At 41.7% G+C, this 18,768-nt stretch overlaps 1 protein-coding gene across 29 annotated transcripts in view; it reads right to left on the reverse strand.

Annotated features, from left to right (window-relative positions):
• Positions 1-18,768, reverse strand: part of CAMTA1 (calmodulin binding transcription activator 1) — a 978,479-nt gene that overhangs the window by 855,459 nt on the left and 104,252 nt on the right. For 4 of the 29 annotated variants that reach the window (XR_010581491.2, XR_010581496.2, XR_006696557.3 and 1 more), the window contains one exon: positions 17,153-17,699. The exons of the other annotated variants lie outside the window; for them this stretch is intronic. Coding sequence is in view for 1 of the 4 variants with exons in the window: in XM_045387821.2 (XP_045243756.1) it covers positions 17,628-17,699 (72 nt within the window). In the remaining 3 variants the exon portion in view is untranslated. Of the gene's footprint in view, positions 1-17,152; positions 17,700-18,768 lie in introns of those variants that run through there. 29 annotated transcript variants of the gene reach the window in all.

Here is an 18,768-nt window from a genome sequence, read left to right on the forward strand (position 1 = left end):
ACAGAGGTAGATTGTAAAGGAGGAGCAGGCCAGGCATGGTGGCTCACAGTTGTAATTCCAATACTTTGGGAGGCCGAGGCAGATGGATCACCTGAGGTCAGGAGTCCAAGACCAGCCCTGGCCAACATGGTGAAACCCCACCTCTACTAAAAATATAAAAATTTGCCAAGCGTGGTTGCACATGCCTATAATCCTACCTACTTGGGAGGCTGAGGCAGGAGAATTGCTTGAACCCGGGAGGTGGAGACTGCAGTGAGCCAAGATTGCACCACTGCACTCCAGCCTGGGCAACAGGAACAAAACTCCATCTCAAAAAAAAAAAAAAAAAAGGAAAGGAGAAACAAGGCAAGGAGACCCAGGAATAGTTCAGAGGCTCATGAGGGCCCAAGCTGGTGCAGTGGAGATGGAGAAGATGGGAGAAAACATGAAGTTCACAGGCGGAATTTATGGATCTTCATTCACGACTCCAGGGAGCGCCAAACAGCATTAGGTCGGACCCCACAATGGCAAGCGTAGGCCACTGGCCTCAGGACACACCCCAAAACCACACAAATAACCTGCTAGAGAAAGAATGTTTGGCTTTGGACACACAGCGAGTTGGAGTGTTCAGCGTGCAATATGAAACAAAGGCTTAAGTCAGGTGTCATTGGCAGATAAACAGAAATTTAAATCAGAAAACAGTCCAGAGTGCTCGGAGTAACAGACAGCCAAGAATACAAAGCTCAGGAGAGCCATCTCAGAGGGTGGCCAGGAAAGGGGCAGGGACCAGGTGGTGAGGCAGGAAGACTGTGTCCCAGGGCTGACGGAGAGACGGGTCTTCTTTCAAGAAAAGGACAGCTAACATCAACAAATGCTATAGAGACGCCAGGAAGGACGAGGGCTGAAAAGAGGCCATGGGATTTAATAATTAAGAATGTTCAGTGAAGTCTAAAATGTGAAGTGCCTATTGAATGGAATGAGAGGGTAGATGCACAATTTCTGTGGTGAAGGAAAGAATGGGAAGGGAAATGGAGAGAGAAAATAGTACCAGGGAAGGGCCAGGAGAAACTTACACAAAATGAGAATGGCAGCACATTGCTGAATAGAGAGTGAGCAAGGTAGAATAAATATCTGGATATATCATTTGAACTCGAGAGAGAGGGATAAACTGTAGATAATTTGAGAATCGTCAACAGAGTGGTAATGACAGAAGTCTTGTCCAGGGATGACACTGCCCATGGAGAGTGTAGATTAAAAGGTCTGCGATGTCCACAGGAAACTGGAGCAAGGGTCTCTCTTCCAATCCTTTGTCCACACCGTTCCTTCCTTCCCACCCATCCAGCTCAATCCATAATGATGAATTCCAGCTACATTCATTTCTGGAAGGGACTGCCCCTTAAGATTAGGCATATGGAAAGTCTTCAACTTCTTCTTAACACTGAGGTTCTACAGATGGTGAACTGGCAAATAAAGGCAGGTCCTATAGGACCCAGGATCAGAAACATGGGTCACTCACCTGTTCCTTTGGTATTCTGAAGTTCTGAGTCATGTCCAAGAGCCCAATCACAAGCCGAGTCTTTCCTCGTGCTTCAGTAAAATACTGGATAATGCCAACAAAATGCACCACATAGAAACTTGGGTTATGCAAAATGTACATAATGATGACCCAACAGAATAAATGGCTCTAAATAGGATTCAATAAAACAGCTGTAAAAGTGGGTTTTAAATATATTTTAATTAAGGTATAATTAACATACAATAAAATATATAGATCTTAATCTGTTGGACGAGTTTTAACAAGTGTATAAACACATAATCACTACCCAAAATGGGACTGAGTACACTTCCATCACCCAAAAGCTTCCTTGCCTCTTTCTGGTTAATTCCCTCCCTACTCTTAAGAAAACACTGTCGATCACCATAGAGTGGTCTCATCCATTCTTGGATTTTATCTAAATGCATTCATAGGGTATGTCCTTCTATTCTTCAGCTGCATCCATATGATTGTTAACAGTAGTTCATTCTTTTTTACTGCTCAGCAGTATTCCACTGTAATATTCATTCTTCAGTTGATGGATATTTGGGCTGTTTCTACTTTTGGCTTTATATGAACATTCTTATATAAGTTCTTTTGTGAACATAATTTTCATTTTCCTAAGGTAAATACTTAAGAGTGGAACAGTTGGATCATGGTGTACATGTATGTTTAATTTCAGGAAAGAAAACTTGCCAAGCAAGTCTCTCAAGGGGTTGGACTACTTCATACACCAACCAGCAATGTTTGAGAGTTGCAGTTGTTCCACAATCTCACCAACATTCCATGTTGATAGTCTTTTTTATTTTAGCCACTCTAACAATAGATGGCATCTCACTGTGGTTTTAATTTGTATTTCCCTGATGAGTGAAGACGCTGAACACTTTTCTACACGCTTATTGGCCATCTGTGTAACTTTGTGAACTACCTGTTCAAAGTGCACAGGTCCATACATTCTGACAAACAGAGCTGCATAACCACAATCACAATCATCATAACAGAAAATTTCCATCTCCTCAAAAAGTTCCCTTGTGCTCTTCTGTAATCGACCCACTCCCATACCCAGTCCACAGAAGCTGTTTGCTTCCCATATAATTTTGGCTTTTCCAGGTCACATAAACAGAATCAGGCAGTATGTGACCTTTTGAGTCTGGCTTCTTTTCACTAATTATAATGCATTCGAGACTGGTCCATGTTGTGTCACTTTGTTCCTTTGCACTGGTGAGTAGTACTCCAATGAAGTTGTTTATTCATTGGCCAGCTGAATGACATGTGGGTTGTTCCAGCTTTTGAACTTCATGAGTAATGCCGCTGTAAACGTTCCCATACAAATTTCTGTAGGTGCACAACTTTTCATTCTCTTAGGTAAATACCTAGAAGTGGGATTGCTGGGTCATGTTGTAAATGCAGATGTGTAAGATTCTTAAGTGCAGATTTATAAGAAAATGTCAATCTTGTGTCTAAAGTGGCTGTGGCATTCTGCATTCCTACAAGCCAGTACAAGAAGTTTTTATTGTTGTTGTTGTTTTGTGTGTGTGTGTATGTGTGTGTGTGCCTATGTGTGACGGAGACTCACCTTGTCATCCAGGCTGAAGTTCAGTGGCGTGATCTCTGCTCTGCTCACTGCAAACTCCACCTCCTGGGTTCAAGCTATTCTCCTGCCTCAGCCTCCCAAGTAGCTGGAACACAGGAGTCTGCCACCATGCCCGGCTAAATTTTGTACTTTTAGTAGAGACGGCATTTCACCATGTTGGCCAGGCTGGTCTTGAACTCCTGACCTCAAGTGATCCGCCTGCCTTGGCCTCCCAAAGTGCTGGGATTACAGGTGTGAGCCACCGTACCCGGCAAGAGTTTCAGTTTCTCTACATGTTCACCAGCACTCGGTATTACCAGGGTCTTTTTGGTTTTATTTTGGGAAGATACCCTAGGAAGTGTGTACCAGTATCTCATTGTGGTTTTTAGTTTCATTTCACTGATGAATGATGCTGTTGAACATTCTTCATGTGCTTAGTTGCCATCTATCTGTGTATCCTAAGATGTCTATAGAACTCTCTTGCCCATTTTTAAATTGGGTTGTTTTCATATTCTTGAGGTTTTAAAGTTCTTCATATATTATGGATCCCTTATTAGATGTATGTTTTACAAAGATTCCTCCCAATCTGTGGCTTGTTTTTTCATTATCTAAACAGTACCTTTTGAAGAACAGGATTTTTTAATTCTAGGAAGTCTGACAAATGTTTTTTCTCTTATGGATTGTGCAATTGGTGTCATATCTAATAAATCACTGCTAACCCAAGGTCATGAAAACTTTCTCCCATGTTTTCTTCCAGAAGGCTTATAGATTTAAACTTAGGTCTATGATCCACTTTAAGTTAATTTTTGTATACAGTATGGGGTATGGGTTGAGGTTCATTTTATTTGCATATGAATGTCCAGTTGTTCCATTACAATCTGTTGAAAAGACTATCCTTTCTCCATTGAATTCCCTTTGTACCTTTGTCAAAAATCAATTGAGCATCTATATGTGGATCTGTTTCTGGATTCTCTATTTGGTTCCATTGATTTATATGTCCATCTTTTTGCAATACCATGCTGTCTTGATCATTGTAGCATTACAGTCTTAAAATCAGGCTATCTTCCAGCTTTGCTCTTTTTCAAAATTGCTTTGGTCTTTCTAGATCTTTTGCATTTCCGTAAAAACCTTGCAATTAGTTTATCTAGATGTTGAGTAGGATGGCACAGAATTCACAAATCAATTTGGGGAAAACAGGTATCTTAATATTTAGTCTTTCAATACATGGTATAGCCCTCCATTTATATAGGTCTTCTCTAATTTCTCTCTGAGACATTTTGTAGTTTTCAGCATAGAGGTCTTACACATTTTCTTATTCTAAGGTATTTGAAGTTTTTGAAGCTACTGTCAACGGTAGTCATATTTAAGTTTCTTCTTCCAATTGTTGCCAATATATAGAAATACAATTGATCTTGTATCTTGTCTTGCTGAATTCTTTTATTCTCATAGGTGCTTGGGTTTTTTCTTTTTTTTATAGATTCCATGGGGTTTTTCATAATCATGTTGTTTGCAAATAAAGGTTAAATTCTGAAGTTAGATTAATTTGACCGTCTAAAACCCCAAAAGACAGGTGCTTTTCAATTATTAAAAAGTGTCCAAAATCCCAGAAAAAAAAACTTGAGAATTTTGACCTCAGAGTTTTTACTTCCCTTTCTTGTCAGATTAACACCATCTTACAAGGGATGACAGGAGGCTGTTTCATTGCACGGGAATGGGAGGCCACCGTCAAGAAACTCTGGTGGCTATGATAACTTACACACAGTTTCAAAGTTATCCCTTCCATACACCACCTCTGTGTCCTGTGCAGTCGGCAGTGCTGGTGGCAGGCCTGACGACTACCAATGTACCAAGCAATGAAGCAGCAGATGTTTAGTGTATCTCCAGGCTCTATCATCTGGATATTTACTGTAAGCTTCTGGTAAAGTGATCTCTTTCAGCCTGGTAAACAAACTCTGGGTTTCACATGTGACTTTTCAAAGAGCTCCAGGGAGTGGGGCTGTTGACAGCATTTTTCCCACCAGCAAAGAGACACACGAAAAGGTCTCAATTATAGGTAACTGACAATCCAACAGCAACAGACACACACAGTGTTGGCAATGTAAAATCCAAAGACGCTTGTATAACAGAAAGGCAACGGCAAGTTCACCAAGTTTATGGCTCAATTACTAAAGTACACAGAAACAAGGAAACAGATCAACTGATGAAGGACTTTACAAGGGCTTGCATTTAAAATGTATTGCTGCCACCACGTGATATTTTCCCATTCCGCAACCTTATATAACTTAAGTCCTCAGTCATATCTATAGTATCAACTGCTATGATTTGTTGAAGTTAATTCATGCCTCCATCGCAAAAATCAAGCAATTATTTATCATGCTAGTGTTATTTTTACCCAGTAGTTTCAGATACAACTTTATTACGAGGTAGTGAAACTGTGTGTGTGTATGTGTGTGTGTGTGTGTGTGTGTTATACACATACAATTTTTTAACAGAGAAGTAACTCTCAAGCACTCCACTGCCATTCCATCAAATGCAAGGCAAGTGATTGCTGAATTCCCAATTATGCTCAACCTTAAATCACACTGTTTGGTCTGATTGTATATCCAGTCCTACAGGGAGTTGTGCAAAGGCATATATTTGGCAAGCTTTCAAACCACGGCAACAAAACATGTGCTGAAGAAAATGATTCAAAATATTAAGAAAGCAGTCATTTATTTTAGAAAGCCTGTTCACATGAGACAATAAGCTGCTTCCCAGAATAGGCTCCATCCATCAGGAAAACACTATAACCTAGCACACACTGGCTGGAATCCCTCTCAGCCATCACACAGCAGTGATGATTATTTATCATCCACAGTGCATCAAAGACGGAGAAGCAGACTGGGCACGCTTCCATGATGGTGCAGGGCTGCCAATGGCGGCAAACCCTCCCCACCCTGAAGAAGCATCCATGGTACAGATGACCTCACAGATCCTAGAGACTTACCTGGTTTTCCTACAGATCCACAGGCGAGCTTGTGGGTACTCAGGCACACGAAGGTGACGGAAGACAGGGGCACCTTGGTGCTAGGTCTAGATCATCTATTCCATTTAAAGAAAAAAAAAATCAAACAAAATAAAACAAACCAGGGGACCCAATGTTGGCCAGCCACCTGTCTGGAGGTTGGCTAGGCAATGAGAGGCTGGAGGTCCTTCTAGGAATCAGGCTAGCTGGGCCTGCTGAGTTAGGCCAGTTGAAGCAAAGCAAAGTTCATTTGAGATGAGACTTAGGAAAATCTCTTTCCAGTATCTCTCCCGAGCATGCCCCTGGAAAGCATCTGCACCATCACAAGGCACCAACTCCACCCAGGATAACTGTTTTGTGATGAGCCCATTCTCTCACACTCTGTGAACTTTAACTTATCTGCCTGGAAGACAGAATTTCCATCTCCTTTTTTTTTTTTTTTGGAGACGGAGTCTTGCTCTGTCACCCAGACTGAAGTGTAGTGGTGCGATCTCAACTCACTGCAAGCTCCGCCTCCTGGGTTCACGCCATTCTCCGGCCTCAGTCTCCCGAGTAGCTGGGACTACAAGCGCCCGCCACCATGCCCAGCTAATTTTTCCTATTTTTAGTAGAGATGGGGTTTCATCGTGTTAGCCAGGATGATCTCAACCTCCTGACCTCATGATCCGCCTGCCTCGGCCTCCCAAAGTACTGGGATTACAGGCATGAGCCACCGTACCCGGCCCAGAATTTCTATCTCCTTCTATCACTGTATCTGAGGAATGGGCAACAGATGGATCTAGTAAGATGTACATAATAATTAGTTTTCTCTAAATCAGGACACACTACAATTTTAACAAATATTTAAGCTCCTCAACCAATTTTAAGAAACATTTAATGAGCCAACCGAAGTACCAAGACAAGAAATAAGAAACTGCAGGTTAGCAAATGAACTGGAATCTCAACTTTCATAGGGTAAACAACTTTGCATTCGTAGGGTTTTTCAGATACCACTAAACACAGTATCTGCAAAGAAGAGAAAAACTTATGGACTGGTGGTTAGCCAGAAATTTCTGCAAATATCTTAGCCATGAAAAGACAGGCTAGAAAAAGAAAACCAAGATGTTTGTGGGCAGAAAATCATTCTGGCTCTGAAGGCTGGGAAAAAAGAAATGAACAATAGTAAGTGGATACTTTTCCCTTACTAACATTCAAAGCAGTTAAACACAACCCATATATTCATCTAGAAGTGCCAATCTCACTTTTTCAGGTTCCATCAGAGGGCCCTGTTTCATTTTCAAACAATTAAATAATCACCACCATATACAGAATGTGTGTCAAACATAAGGTCAAGTGTACTGCACACACTAACTTCTAATGAATCTCTGTGGGAAAGGCACTGCCTTTCAAAAACTCACCAGGAGTACTGATTAGGTAGGTAAAGGAAGATGTTTAGAACATTCAGTTGACTAAACCACATTAACTTCAAAAGCAATCAGCCAAAAAGTCAAATCAGAAAAGTGATATACAATCTGGGGGTGTTTATATAGTAGATGGTTTCTTATAATCTTATGAGAAAAACGGCTTCCAGTAAACACAACCTTATTGAGTTTGCGCTAACTAGGAAACCAATGACTGACATGGACTTCCAACACTACTCCCCACCCCACGCTGACCCTAAACACACAATGGCTCAGCAGCTCGTCACCATGGGAACACAATCTGCTGTGCTTACATGCTTCTTGCACACAAGACCATCCATATGGTGGTCAAAACCCATTTTCCACCCCCATCTTCCCACCTTCATTTCACACATCTTGATCCTGAACAGCCCAGGCCCTTTCCTGACTCTGCCTGTGCTCATCCTGTTTGTTCCCTCCTACCTGAACCTGTTCTCTACTCGGGCAAGTGGGGAACCAGGCAGAGTTGAGGCATCTTCGGCTCTGGTCAAACATGAGAAGGGAGAGGTTCTCTTAAACTGAGTCTAACGAACTGATGCTCACTCAAAAGCAACTGAAATCCTCCAGCTCCACGGCTTTATCTCTAGGTCTCAGTTCTAAAAAGGTCCATTTCACTATAAATTAACTGGGAAGTTACTGTTTCTCCTTGCACACCCCAATCACTGTAATAATGCCCTGATAAAGACAGCAACAAGAATGAAAAGTTGCACAGGGGAGCTTTTGCCAAGCAGATGGGTCTCCTGAGTTCTACAATCCAGTCCCCAACGACTATATTCAAGACCAAAGTAAATACTTCAACACACAGCTTGGAGTGGCATAATACATTTTGAGACTCAGTGAGCTGGAAATGTGATTCTTTTCTTCCCTAAGGAAGCTGATGCAAAGGGTTCCTTGGAAGTAGTTAATGGAACCCTCTGTGTCAGTTTCTTTAGGGAAGGAAAGAATCACAACTGCCTAGGTATCAGTAGCCTTTACCATGTTTTCCTCCTGAACCCGTGGATGTTGTCAGGTGGAAAACCAATGAAACGAAAAGTGGCTGACCAAAGTTTCGGTTTCTGCAAATATCTCTATCTTAACAGATTTGCTACCTAACCCCAGAATGAACATTCAACACAGAAAGCATCCCGGCCAGACACGCCACAGGAGAAATCACAGAAAATGCTATCTGGCTCCGAAGGTGGGTCTAAGGGAATTCAAATTCAGTCTTCAGCAAAGGCAAGCAGTGCTATCCCACTGCCCCAGGAAGGACACAGAGGCAGATCACCACTGGTGAACTCCTACTATGGACCAAGAATGCTGGGAAATTACCTTTTCATCTCATTTGTGGGGAGCTAGGGGAATTTCATGTCCTTCTAGGGACAGAGGCTGATTCTGTTTAAGCACAAGCATTCTGTCAATCCCCAAATTTCAACTTTCAACCCTAAAAGGCAAAGTTTAGAGCAGTTTTTTCCCAAACGGTTCAAAAAAAATGTGGGCAAGAATTTTAGGCGCAGCTTCTAGGCAGCCAGGTCCACCAAGTGAGAGCTCTCCTTGAGCATTAGTGATCTGCAGGGTTCCACTTCCACACTGATTTAATCAATGAATACCTGGGTACTTGCAGGTCCGTCTAACTGCTCAGAACACGGCTAAGAAGGAGATAGACAGGGCCTCTGCCCTAAAAGAGCTAGTAGGATGGGGAAGAGCTGAGGACAAAAAGAAAAAGAAGAGACAATTTCAGACAGTAATAAATGCTATGAAAACACCACACTGCCACATGACAGAGCGACAGGCGACTATTACCCATCATCAGCCTATCAGGGGAGGGTCTCTCCGAGGAGGTAACATTTGAGGTGAGCCCTGAATGACACAAAGGAGCCAGCACACAAAGATGCGGAGGAGGGGAAATCATTTTAGGTAGAAAAAACAGCGAATGCAAAAAAGAATCATGTTTGATGGATTCCCGGTATGGGAAGGGTCAATGTACTTAGAGGGAAGGGGCACCTGGTAGGAAATGGAGAGGCAGGGGCCAGATTATTCATGATGACCGGACTCCAAATGGAAAGAAAGTCACTGTAGGGTTTAAGCTAGTGACCGAATCCTATTTACATTCTTCATAGATTGCTCTGGCTAGTGCATGGGGAATCTATTGCAAGGGGAGCAAACTGGAGACAGGAAGTCCACACAGGAAAATGTGACAGATCTCCAGGCAAAGAAAAGAAGGTGGCTTGGACTAGGGTGGTACTAGCAGAGATGTGCAAAGATGGATGTACCTTGGAAGGAGATGGATGTTTGGGATGGGGAAAAACGGGCAGAATCAAGGCCACTCCTGAGATTCTGGCTTGAACTACTGATGAGTTTGGGTAAGTCAACCTTAGCCCTCATGTTCCTAAATATTCTTCTATGCTCTTTCACCAACTTTGAACTTCAACCCTCACCTGACACCTTTTAACAGTGGACAGAGAACACTGCGCCCTGTCCAAATACCAAGGCAGATTTAAGTGTTAATACTTACAGTCATGCTTCAAAATGAAAGGTGGGTGAGTTCAGGCCCATGCACTGGCTCAGGGCCTGTAAGAAGTTCACCTGAGCTACGTCTTGCCTCCTCCCTTGACCTCGCCCTCCCTATTGAAAAGTCTTGGTCTCCTGGCTTTGCAAAGACCCTCCGTCTGAAACAGCTGCTCACAGAGCATATTCTGCTTCCTTTTACCAGGCTTTTTAAACAGATACTTTTTCTACCCTGAGTTTGTCACCATTTAAAATGTTGTGCTAGTTAGCAGTAATTATGTAAATGCAAGCCGCCATTTCTATTTTTAAAAGGAACCCCCATTTAGCATTCTTATATCCTGAAATGTTTAAAATAGCTAGTCCAGTGATGTTTTCACTTTATTCAAACTGTTTGTGTGGCTTTAAATACAGGTTCAGCAGAAACCAAAGCAAGTCAAACATTTACTTTCTATTAAACATCTAAATCAGAAGATTAAAAAACTATTTTACATTTAACAGAAAGAAGCCGTCAAATCAGCACAGTGGCAGCTTCACCGTATTTACTGCCAAGAAGGGCTGACGCTTGAGAGGTAATCAATTTAGGAAGGGAGGGATGGATTTCTTTAAATTCTTCAAAAAGGGAAAAATACATTTGAGCAAATCTTTTATAGTATCTTCCAAAGAACCTACAAAGCCTTTATTCTTTCCAAACCTAATGCTTTTTAAAGGCAGCTTTTGCCCCTTAATTCCACATGAAATATTCAGTATAGCATAATTAAATTTTATTCCATGCTATTTTTACTGGGTTCACAGAAATAGAGGGTGGCATCATCCTTAAAACAAACTTCCCAGCAACTTCGCTTTCACAGTGAATGGCTGGTTCTTAAAATTGAACTTAAAATGCAAAACCTACTCCAAATGCCTATTTCAGTTCAGGGTAGATGGGTGGGTACTGAAGAAATAAGTTCATTCATATGTCACACCAACCTTCAAATAAACAATTGCCTCAGTTCTCCGTTCACTTAATTGTGCTTGCCACAAGGCACCTGAAAGCATCGATCTTCATTTTCAGCATTTAAATCCCAGAGCCTGTTTTATCTTTCAGTGTGAATCTATCTGGTAGGTAAAGAAAAGAGAGAGGAAAAGGGAAAGGAAAGAAGTGCCCATCCACAGCTGAAAGATACTAATTTTGAGTAAACATTTGGATGCCTGGGTCATCTGTGTGAGGAGTGGGCTTGATATTTTTAGTCATTTATGTAAATTATACAACCAAAATCTTACTATATTTTCCAGTCAGAGTCAGTAAGCTACAAATTAACACAAACCCCCCTCCCTCTCAGCCTGACAAACGGAATACAGAACAGTACAAAAAGCAAGGATTATGGGTCTCTTAAGTGATCTACAGCTAAGCCCACCAGCCAACAGAGCCAAGAACCACACCTAGTCTCTCTCTCCCAAGATCACGCAGAACCCCTGATGGAACATAAGCCTATGAAAATGCGCAGCTCCCTCAGTGTGCATGTGAAGCTAAAATCTCCATTTAGAATTCTGCGAACCTATCAACAGGGATGATCTCAGATGAGTGGTTACCCACCCTCTTATTCCAGCCAGACTGTCTCATCTGTTTCCTAACTTCCTAAAAGCATCACAACTGAAGAGGGCAAGCAAACAACAACAAATATTTTTCTCAAGTGACATCTGAAACTGCTGTAAGGGAGCAGCTCGCCCACCCACGCCAAAGAGGCTCCTAGGAAAGCCAGCAGGAATTGGCTTTGGGTGCTGCTCCAGAACTCACAGGTGCCAGGCTAGAACAGACAAACAGCTTTTTCTTTTTTTTTTTTTTCCTCGAGATGGAGTCTTACTCTGTCGCCCAGGCTGGAGTGCAATGGCGCAATCTCGGCTCACTGCAACCTCCACCTCCTGCCTCAGCCTCCTGAGTAGCTGGGATTACAGGCACGCCACCATGCCCGGCTAATTTTTTGTAGTTTTAGTAGAGACGAGGGTTTCACCATGTTGGCCAGGCTGCTCTTGAACTCCTGACCTCGTGATCCGCCCGCCTTGGCCTCCCAAAAGTGCTGGGATTACAGGCATGAGCCACCACGCCTGGCCATTTTGCCACAGCTTTTTTTTTTTTTTTTTAAACAGTTCATTTAATGAGGCTGTTAGGACTTCAAAACATGAAAACATATCTACTTATACATTTTATTTTGTAGTATAGATTCACCTCTGACACTGATTTAGAACAAAACACCCACCAAAGTGGTCACTGAGATCTCATAGTCTGGAACTAGCTGCCACTACAGCCACCAGCACATGGGCTCCTCTGAACCCATATTTTTCAGAAAAGTTACCTGAGATGCTGTTAGAAATGGAGACCTAGTAGAAAATGAAACCAATGAACTGAGGCACAAGAGGACAAAATTTGATTTTTATACCACAGAAACGGGTACAGAACTTATATAAAAGCATCTACCCACACCACATTCGCAAAATAAAGTAAAAAAAAATTTGCTTGGGAGACTCATTTCTGTTTTCAGATTGGATCCCAAGGTTTCAATAAGACGTTCTGCTAGTTTCTCAAGAACCTGGCCCATTTATCACTTTTTCAAACTACATCATCTTCTCAAATATCTCAGTGGCTCTTGTAAAAAATATGTCACACATGTCTCTACTGTCAAGGTTTATCTCTAGCACAATATGTAACCCACAGATCGCAAACAAGATGTAGCCTCTCAGAGGGGACCGCAGTTATCCCAGAGTCTGCTGATGGTGCCTGGTAGTGTCAACATCAGGAAGAGGATGAGATGAACTCACAACCCGCCCAACCTGGGATTTCTGAAGGCACAGTATGGCGAGGTTTGGTTAATTCAAGCCCAACAATGCTGATTTCACAAAATTCAGTAAAGATTTGGGCTGAAACAAAATGTGAAAATTGTCTACTAGACATTAAAGAATTACTATGCATATGAATGCATAAATAAGGTTGCTGAGGTAGAGTTTAGCCATTTTAAAAGGGAGACCACAGCAGTTTCAAAGACTCCTGATGGCAGAAGTGCGTGGGCCGGGGCTCAGGATGTGTCTGTACAATGACTCGCATGGACCTGGGCTCTAACTCTGGCTGTGCAGTCTCAGCCAGGCCACTCCTTGGCCTCCCTTACAACATTCGGGTTCATAAAAAGGGAGGGACAAAGCTCTCCTTGCTGGTCTTTCAGGGTTGCTAAGAAACCAAATGAGACATTGTCTGTGGCATTACTTTCTTAAACTGCAGTAGTACATAAAATCTGAGCTGCTACTATTTTTTTCATATACTAATGCTAATCATAGATTATCTATGTATTAAAATTGGCTGGTTGACTTTCTATTGGGTAAGTCCAATAAGCTTCTTTTCTTATTTCTGAAGATAAAAAACCTTTTGTTGTTTTTTGAAGATGCATGTGCTTCTACCTTGACTTAAATTGTAATTGCTTGAGAAGTAGCTATGAGATGGCAAAAAAACCTAGTTGAAATACTGATGAAAACTGAATACTCCATGTTTCCTTAGGCTGCACAGCTCATTAGCTGTACAAGCAGGGAAAATACTCGGGTGTTAAGATCCTGGAAAATCACAGAAGGCTATTCTAATGTCAAATGACCACAGACACAGAGCAAGGTAAAACCAGAAGGTAAAACCAGCAAGGCTTCCAGAGCCATTTGGAAGCAAATGCCAACATATCTACAATGGAATTCAGGGACTCAGCACAAACGTTTCTGTCTTAGTAAAGTGATAAATAGGCATTTAAGCCAAATTTGATCCAAGTTCACAGAGATTATATATATGAAAACTCATCAGGAAAACTTAACAGTATAAAAGTGAGAACTGAAGAAACTAGGTAAGGGATCTATGGGTACTCCAAACTATCCTAGCAACTTCGTTATAAATACGGAATTACTGGCAAATAAAGTTATTTTTTAATGACCTTTTAATAAAGGTGGGGAAGCCTGCCTTTGAGCAAGGAAAGGGAAAAGTCTTTAGTAGCAGTCTACATAGGTCAATCTGTCAGGACTCTCAGACACATCATCTCACGTCATCCTCACAACTCTCTCTTGACACAGGTTCAAAAGACAAACTATGACTATTTCACAGCTAAAGAAACTCATGAAAGAGTGACTTTCTTGAGGTCCCACAACTTTTCAGAGTGATGACAGGATTCAGTTTTTGGTCTGCCTACAGAGTAAAGAATCTGGCCAAGCAGGCTGGGCGGGGTGCCTCATCGCCTATAATCTTAGCATTTTGGGAGGAGAGCAAGAAAACTGCTTAAGGCCAGGAGTTCTAAGACCAGACTGGGCAAAACAGCAAGACCTCGACTCCACAGAAAAATGAGGAAATCAGCCAGGCATGGTGGCCCCCAGGTCCGAGCTACTCAGGAGGCTAAGGCAGGAGGAGCACTTGAGCTCAGGAGGTCAAGGCTGCAGTAAGCTGGAATCATACCACTGCACTCCCTCCAGCCTGGGCAATAGAGTGAGACTTCACCTCAAAAAAAAAAAAAAAAAACTGTCCAAGGGCCTAAGTGGGCAAGGTGGGCTGCCCTAACCCACTGGACAGGCTCACCCAAAGTTGTGCCAGTGAGTCACTCAAAGGCCATCAAGGAGCCTTCCTTCCTTAACTCAGGAAGTGACATGGTCTGCTCTTCAAAAGGGAGTTGAGAGATGCATCCAAAAATGGATGTCCTGGTTCCTCATGGGAAATCTCAACACTGGTAATCCCTTCTTACAGCAAGGCCACCTGGAAATTCGCTCACAACCTAAGCTGCTGAAGACTCACTATAAAGCTGTTACTGAGTCAATGCCAGGGCCATGGCTTAATGGAGTAGGAAACTGACAAGCACTGAACACATGAAAAAATACGAAATTACAGGGCCAGTCATAAACTGGCTCCTCTTCAGCAGAGCCTCCGGAAGGCTCCTGGGTCAGAGTCCCTCTCTGCCTGATGTCCTCTGTGTGCCACCAGAGGGCACTAACTCATGGAACTGCTCTTTAAAATCAGGTCACACACAAACTGCAGGAATGTTGAATGAAAACTAGCCTTCAAATCAATGAAGTGCTAAGTATGTAATTTTGACAGTGTTATAAGCATCTACTGGTCAAAATTTTCAATTTAATTCTACAAAACTTAAAAGTACACACATGCAGCAGAAGAATACACTAAACACAGTAAGTTGATCAAACCTTCAGCTTTATGAAAATAACATATAAAATAAATAAAAGAGTGATGCATTTGCTCCTGCATCTCTGGTCACAGGAGCTGTCAAATGGATAACCCATCCCAGTGTTTTTTACACACACACAATATAAGAGTGCCAAGAAAAACATGTTGATTTCTCCTTTGCTTTAAAAAGCCACTCTTCATTGAATTAGAAGTGGACATTAACCATAATAAAATTACAGTACCGTTTATTAAGCATGATTAAAACATGATTTAATCTTCTGTACTAGAATCCTCGTAAGACAAGCAGCAGACACTGACGAGTGTGCACTGCGGCCTAGCTTGCTGTTCTAAGCACATCCCACTTACTTTACTCCCCACATCCCTCTGAGCGGTGATACAATTCCATTTTAATAAAAAGTTAGTTCAACCTTGCATTTCTTGAATGTAATAAATTTTTTTTTTTTTTTTGAGACCTAGTCTCACTCTGTCGCCCAGGCTGGAGTGCAGTGGCGCAATCTCGGCTCACCGCAAGCTCCGCCTCCCAGGTTCACACCACTATCCCACCTCAGCCTCCCGAGTAGCTGGGACTACAGGTGACCGCCACCAAGCCCAGCTAATTTTTTGTGTCTTTTAGTAGAGACGGGGTTTCACCATGTTAGCCAGGATGGTCTCGATCTCCTGACCTCATGATCCACCCACCTTGGCCTCCCAAAGTGCTGGGATTACAGGCATGAGCCACCGCGCCTGGCCAGTAATTTTTCTTTACATCTGTATCCTCTGCTTGTGATTTATTTGCCCATGAAACTATAAATACAGATTTGTGAGTTCTGCCTCATTAACCGCTTTCTACAATTATTTCTTCACCCCAGAATTCATACTTCTTATACTTTCATAAGCGTATAAGATTATATAATCAAAATAATTCAGCGATCAGTTGAATAAAAAATGCACCATGACCAAAGGGTTTTTGTTTCACTTTGCTTTGTGGTATGTAAAAAATTTAGCCTTTGCTTTTATTTAAAAGGACCTGAAACAGCTTTAATTGTTTGATCAGAAATACTGGTTACTTCTCTATGTAAAACAAAATTCAAGTTCAATTGGACCTTGGTTTTCCTGATTTTAATTGATTTTCCTCCGTGTGTAATAAATAACTGAAGTTTACACTGAAATGAACAAAATCTGACAAATTATACCTGAAAAGAAGTTTCAGTTCTTTAAACAATTCGTCACAAGTTAGTGCTACAAATAAACTCACCTTGAGATAACAGCCTACATCACAGGATACTGTCTCCTTGGTTTTTGTTTCTGTTCTTTGCTTAAAAAAAAAAAAAAAAGAGAGAAAAAGAAAAGAAAAGAAAAAAAGAAAAACTTTCTCAAAGGTTTTCAAGAACAATATTGGTATTCTGGCCTATGCCAACACACAAAGAATAAAGACAGGGAACCATGGCATCTGTGAAGGTATCTGGAACAAAAGTACTTCTGTTAATATTCTCTAAGTAATTGTCTCCAACTTTCCTCTATATCTTTTTTAATGCCCACTTGATCTAGAAAATGTTTTGATTTATCTTGTTCACGTGATGTCAAAATTTATCTTAAATAATTAAGAGAACCACTAAGTATTTGCCTGTTTCCTGCCTCTCTTTTATTTCTCCATGTTTCTTTCTAGACTCTCACTAGATGTCGATATTACAGTATTCCAGAGACATGAGTCATGTTTCTATGCATCTCTGTCTTCTACTTCTTCAGGAGGCACTGATATCATCACATATAGTAAGTCTGTAATTCATAATTCCAAAGTCCTGATATGCTCCAGCTTCTCACAGCACCCTGAACTAGGCTTCCAGTTACTTCAAACACAACAAAAGCTTTATGCTTCTTTCCAAACTTTCACTGCTTTATCATTGGAAAAGGTCTATGTAAATGGCAAGTTAAAGGAAAAACATTCAGAAAGGACGCGACGCAAGTGACCCACGCATTCGTTCAACAGTATTTATTTAGACTCTGCACTGTGTCCGCACTGTCCTATGCACTGGAGATACACGGAGACAAGACAAAGGCCCTGCTCTCATGGAGCTTCCATTCTCATGAGAAGATGGTAACTGACAGGAAAACATACCACCGCTGGGTCAGGTGCTAGTAAGAAAAAGGCAGCTTGCTGAGGGGACAGAGTGGCATCACGGATGGTCACGGAGGCCTCTGGACCGGGAGGCGTGTGCACAGAGCCCTGCTCTCCAAAGCTCAGTCAGGCTGCGGAGCTCCTTCATAGTAACTCCGGATGAGACAAGAGTAGGTCACTTTATTCTATTTCATTTTTAGTAACATTCGGTTCAAATTAATTTGGGGTTTTGAGAACAGTTAATTCACTAATAGAACTGTCTTAAAGCCAGACATGGGGCTGGCAGGATGGGAAAGCTCTCCCTACGAATTCTGCCAGCTTTCATTCCAATGTGTCAGCCCTCACGGCTCCAGCTCTGTGGATCCCTCTTCTTTGCTGCGCCCATGAACAAGTGTGTGGTGAGAGCCTGAAATAAATAGGTGTAAAATGGGTCAAAACCGTTGCTTCTATTTCTGTTTTTAACTGAAGAAAATTTGCCCCATTTCCAGAGGCAGAGAGAGAAGGAGACATCTAGGTAAAGGCAAACTAAAGTATATATTAAACACACACAAATGTATACAGATGAACAGGTATGTATCTACCCGCACCCACACACTATACACGTGTATATACAACCATATATGTCTGACTTCTTCGCCTATGACAATCCAAAACTGGGTCTCATACAATGGTCTTTTTGCAATGATTACAGCATAACTTCTATTGGGTTGTAGGTTTTATCTTTAAAAGGCCACGAAACTTTTTTAAAAGATCAAATAAAAAATTAAAGGTTCAAAGAAGATCAAGGCTCAGATTCAATTAACACTAATTTTGGAAGGATTTTTTTTTTTACTTACTATGCATATTCAGCAAACTACTTAAGTTTTGGGTTTTTTTCTAACATAGCATCCTAGGGGAGTCATTATGTACAATCAACTCGCTAATTCAGATTAACATGTCTAAGTACATATTGATACAACAGAACACAATGATTCCAGAGGTTCCCTGCTACAGACTCTGCTGAAGCACAGGACTAAGAAAGTGGACTCTTCAATTACATTTCCAGCACTTCCCATTGTTACTTCCTGGGCCAGTTTCATAGATTAGAAGAATATAATACTTCAAAGGGATACTCCAGTTTCCATGAACAAAACGACTAGCATCTCCTAATTAATGTAACATCCTAACAAGTGAAAGATGACTTCTACAGGGGCCCTTAAAATGATCAAAAATGCAGTGAAGCTGAAGGCAAGCCACAGATCTGTTCTTTCATTTCCCTCCCTATTCTGGGGGAAAGGTCAAAAAATGGAGTGGCTTTAGATAAAACACTCCACACTGTGCTCATGAGTCTTCGTGGGATGAGCTGGGAGCATGTGTGGAGGGTTCTGCCTCATTTGCTTCCGAAATTTGGGACTGATTTCCAACCAAACCTCAAATCAACTGAATATCAGCACAACTGTTTAATTCCAGCGGACCAATGTGAGTAAAACATCACA

Source organism: Macaca fascicularis, chromosome 1 (genome assembly GCF_037993035.2).
Source record: "Macaca fascicularis isolate 582-1 chromosome 1, T2T-MFA8v1.1".
Lineage (NCBI taxonomy): Eukaryota > Metazoa > Chordata > Mammalia > Primates > Cercopithecidae > Macaca > Macaca fascicularis.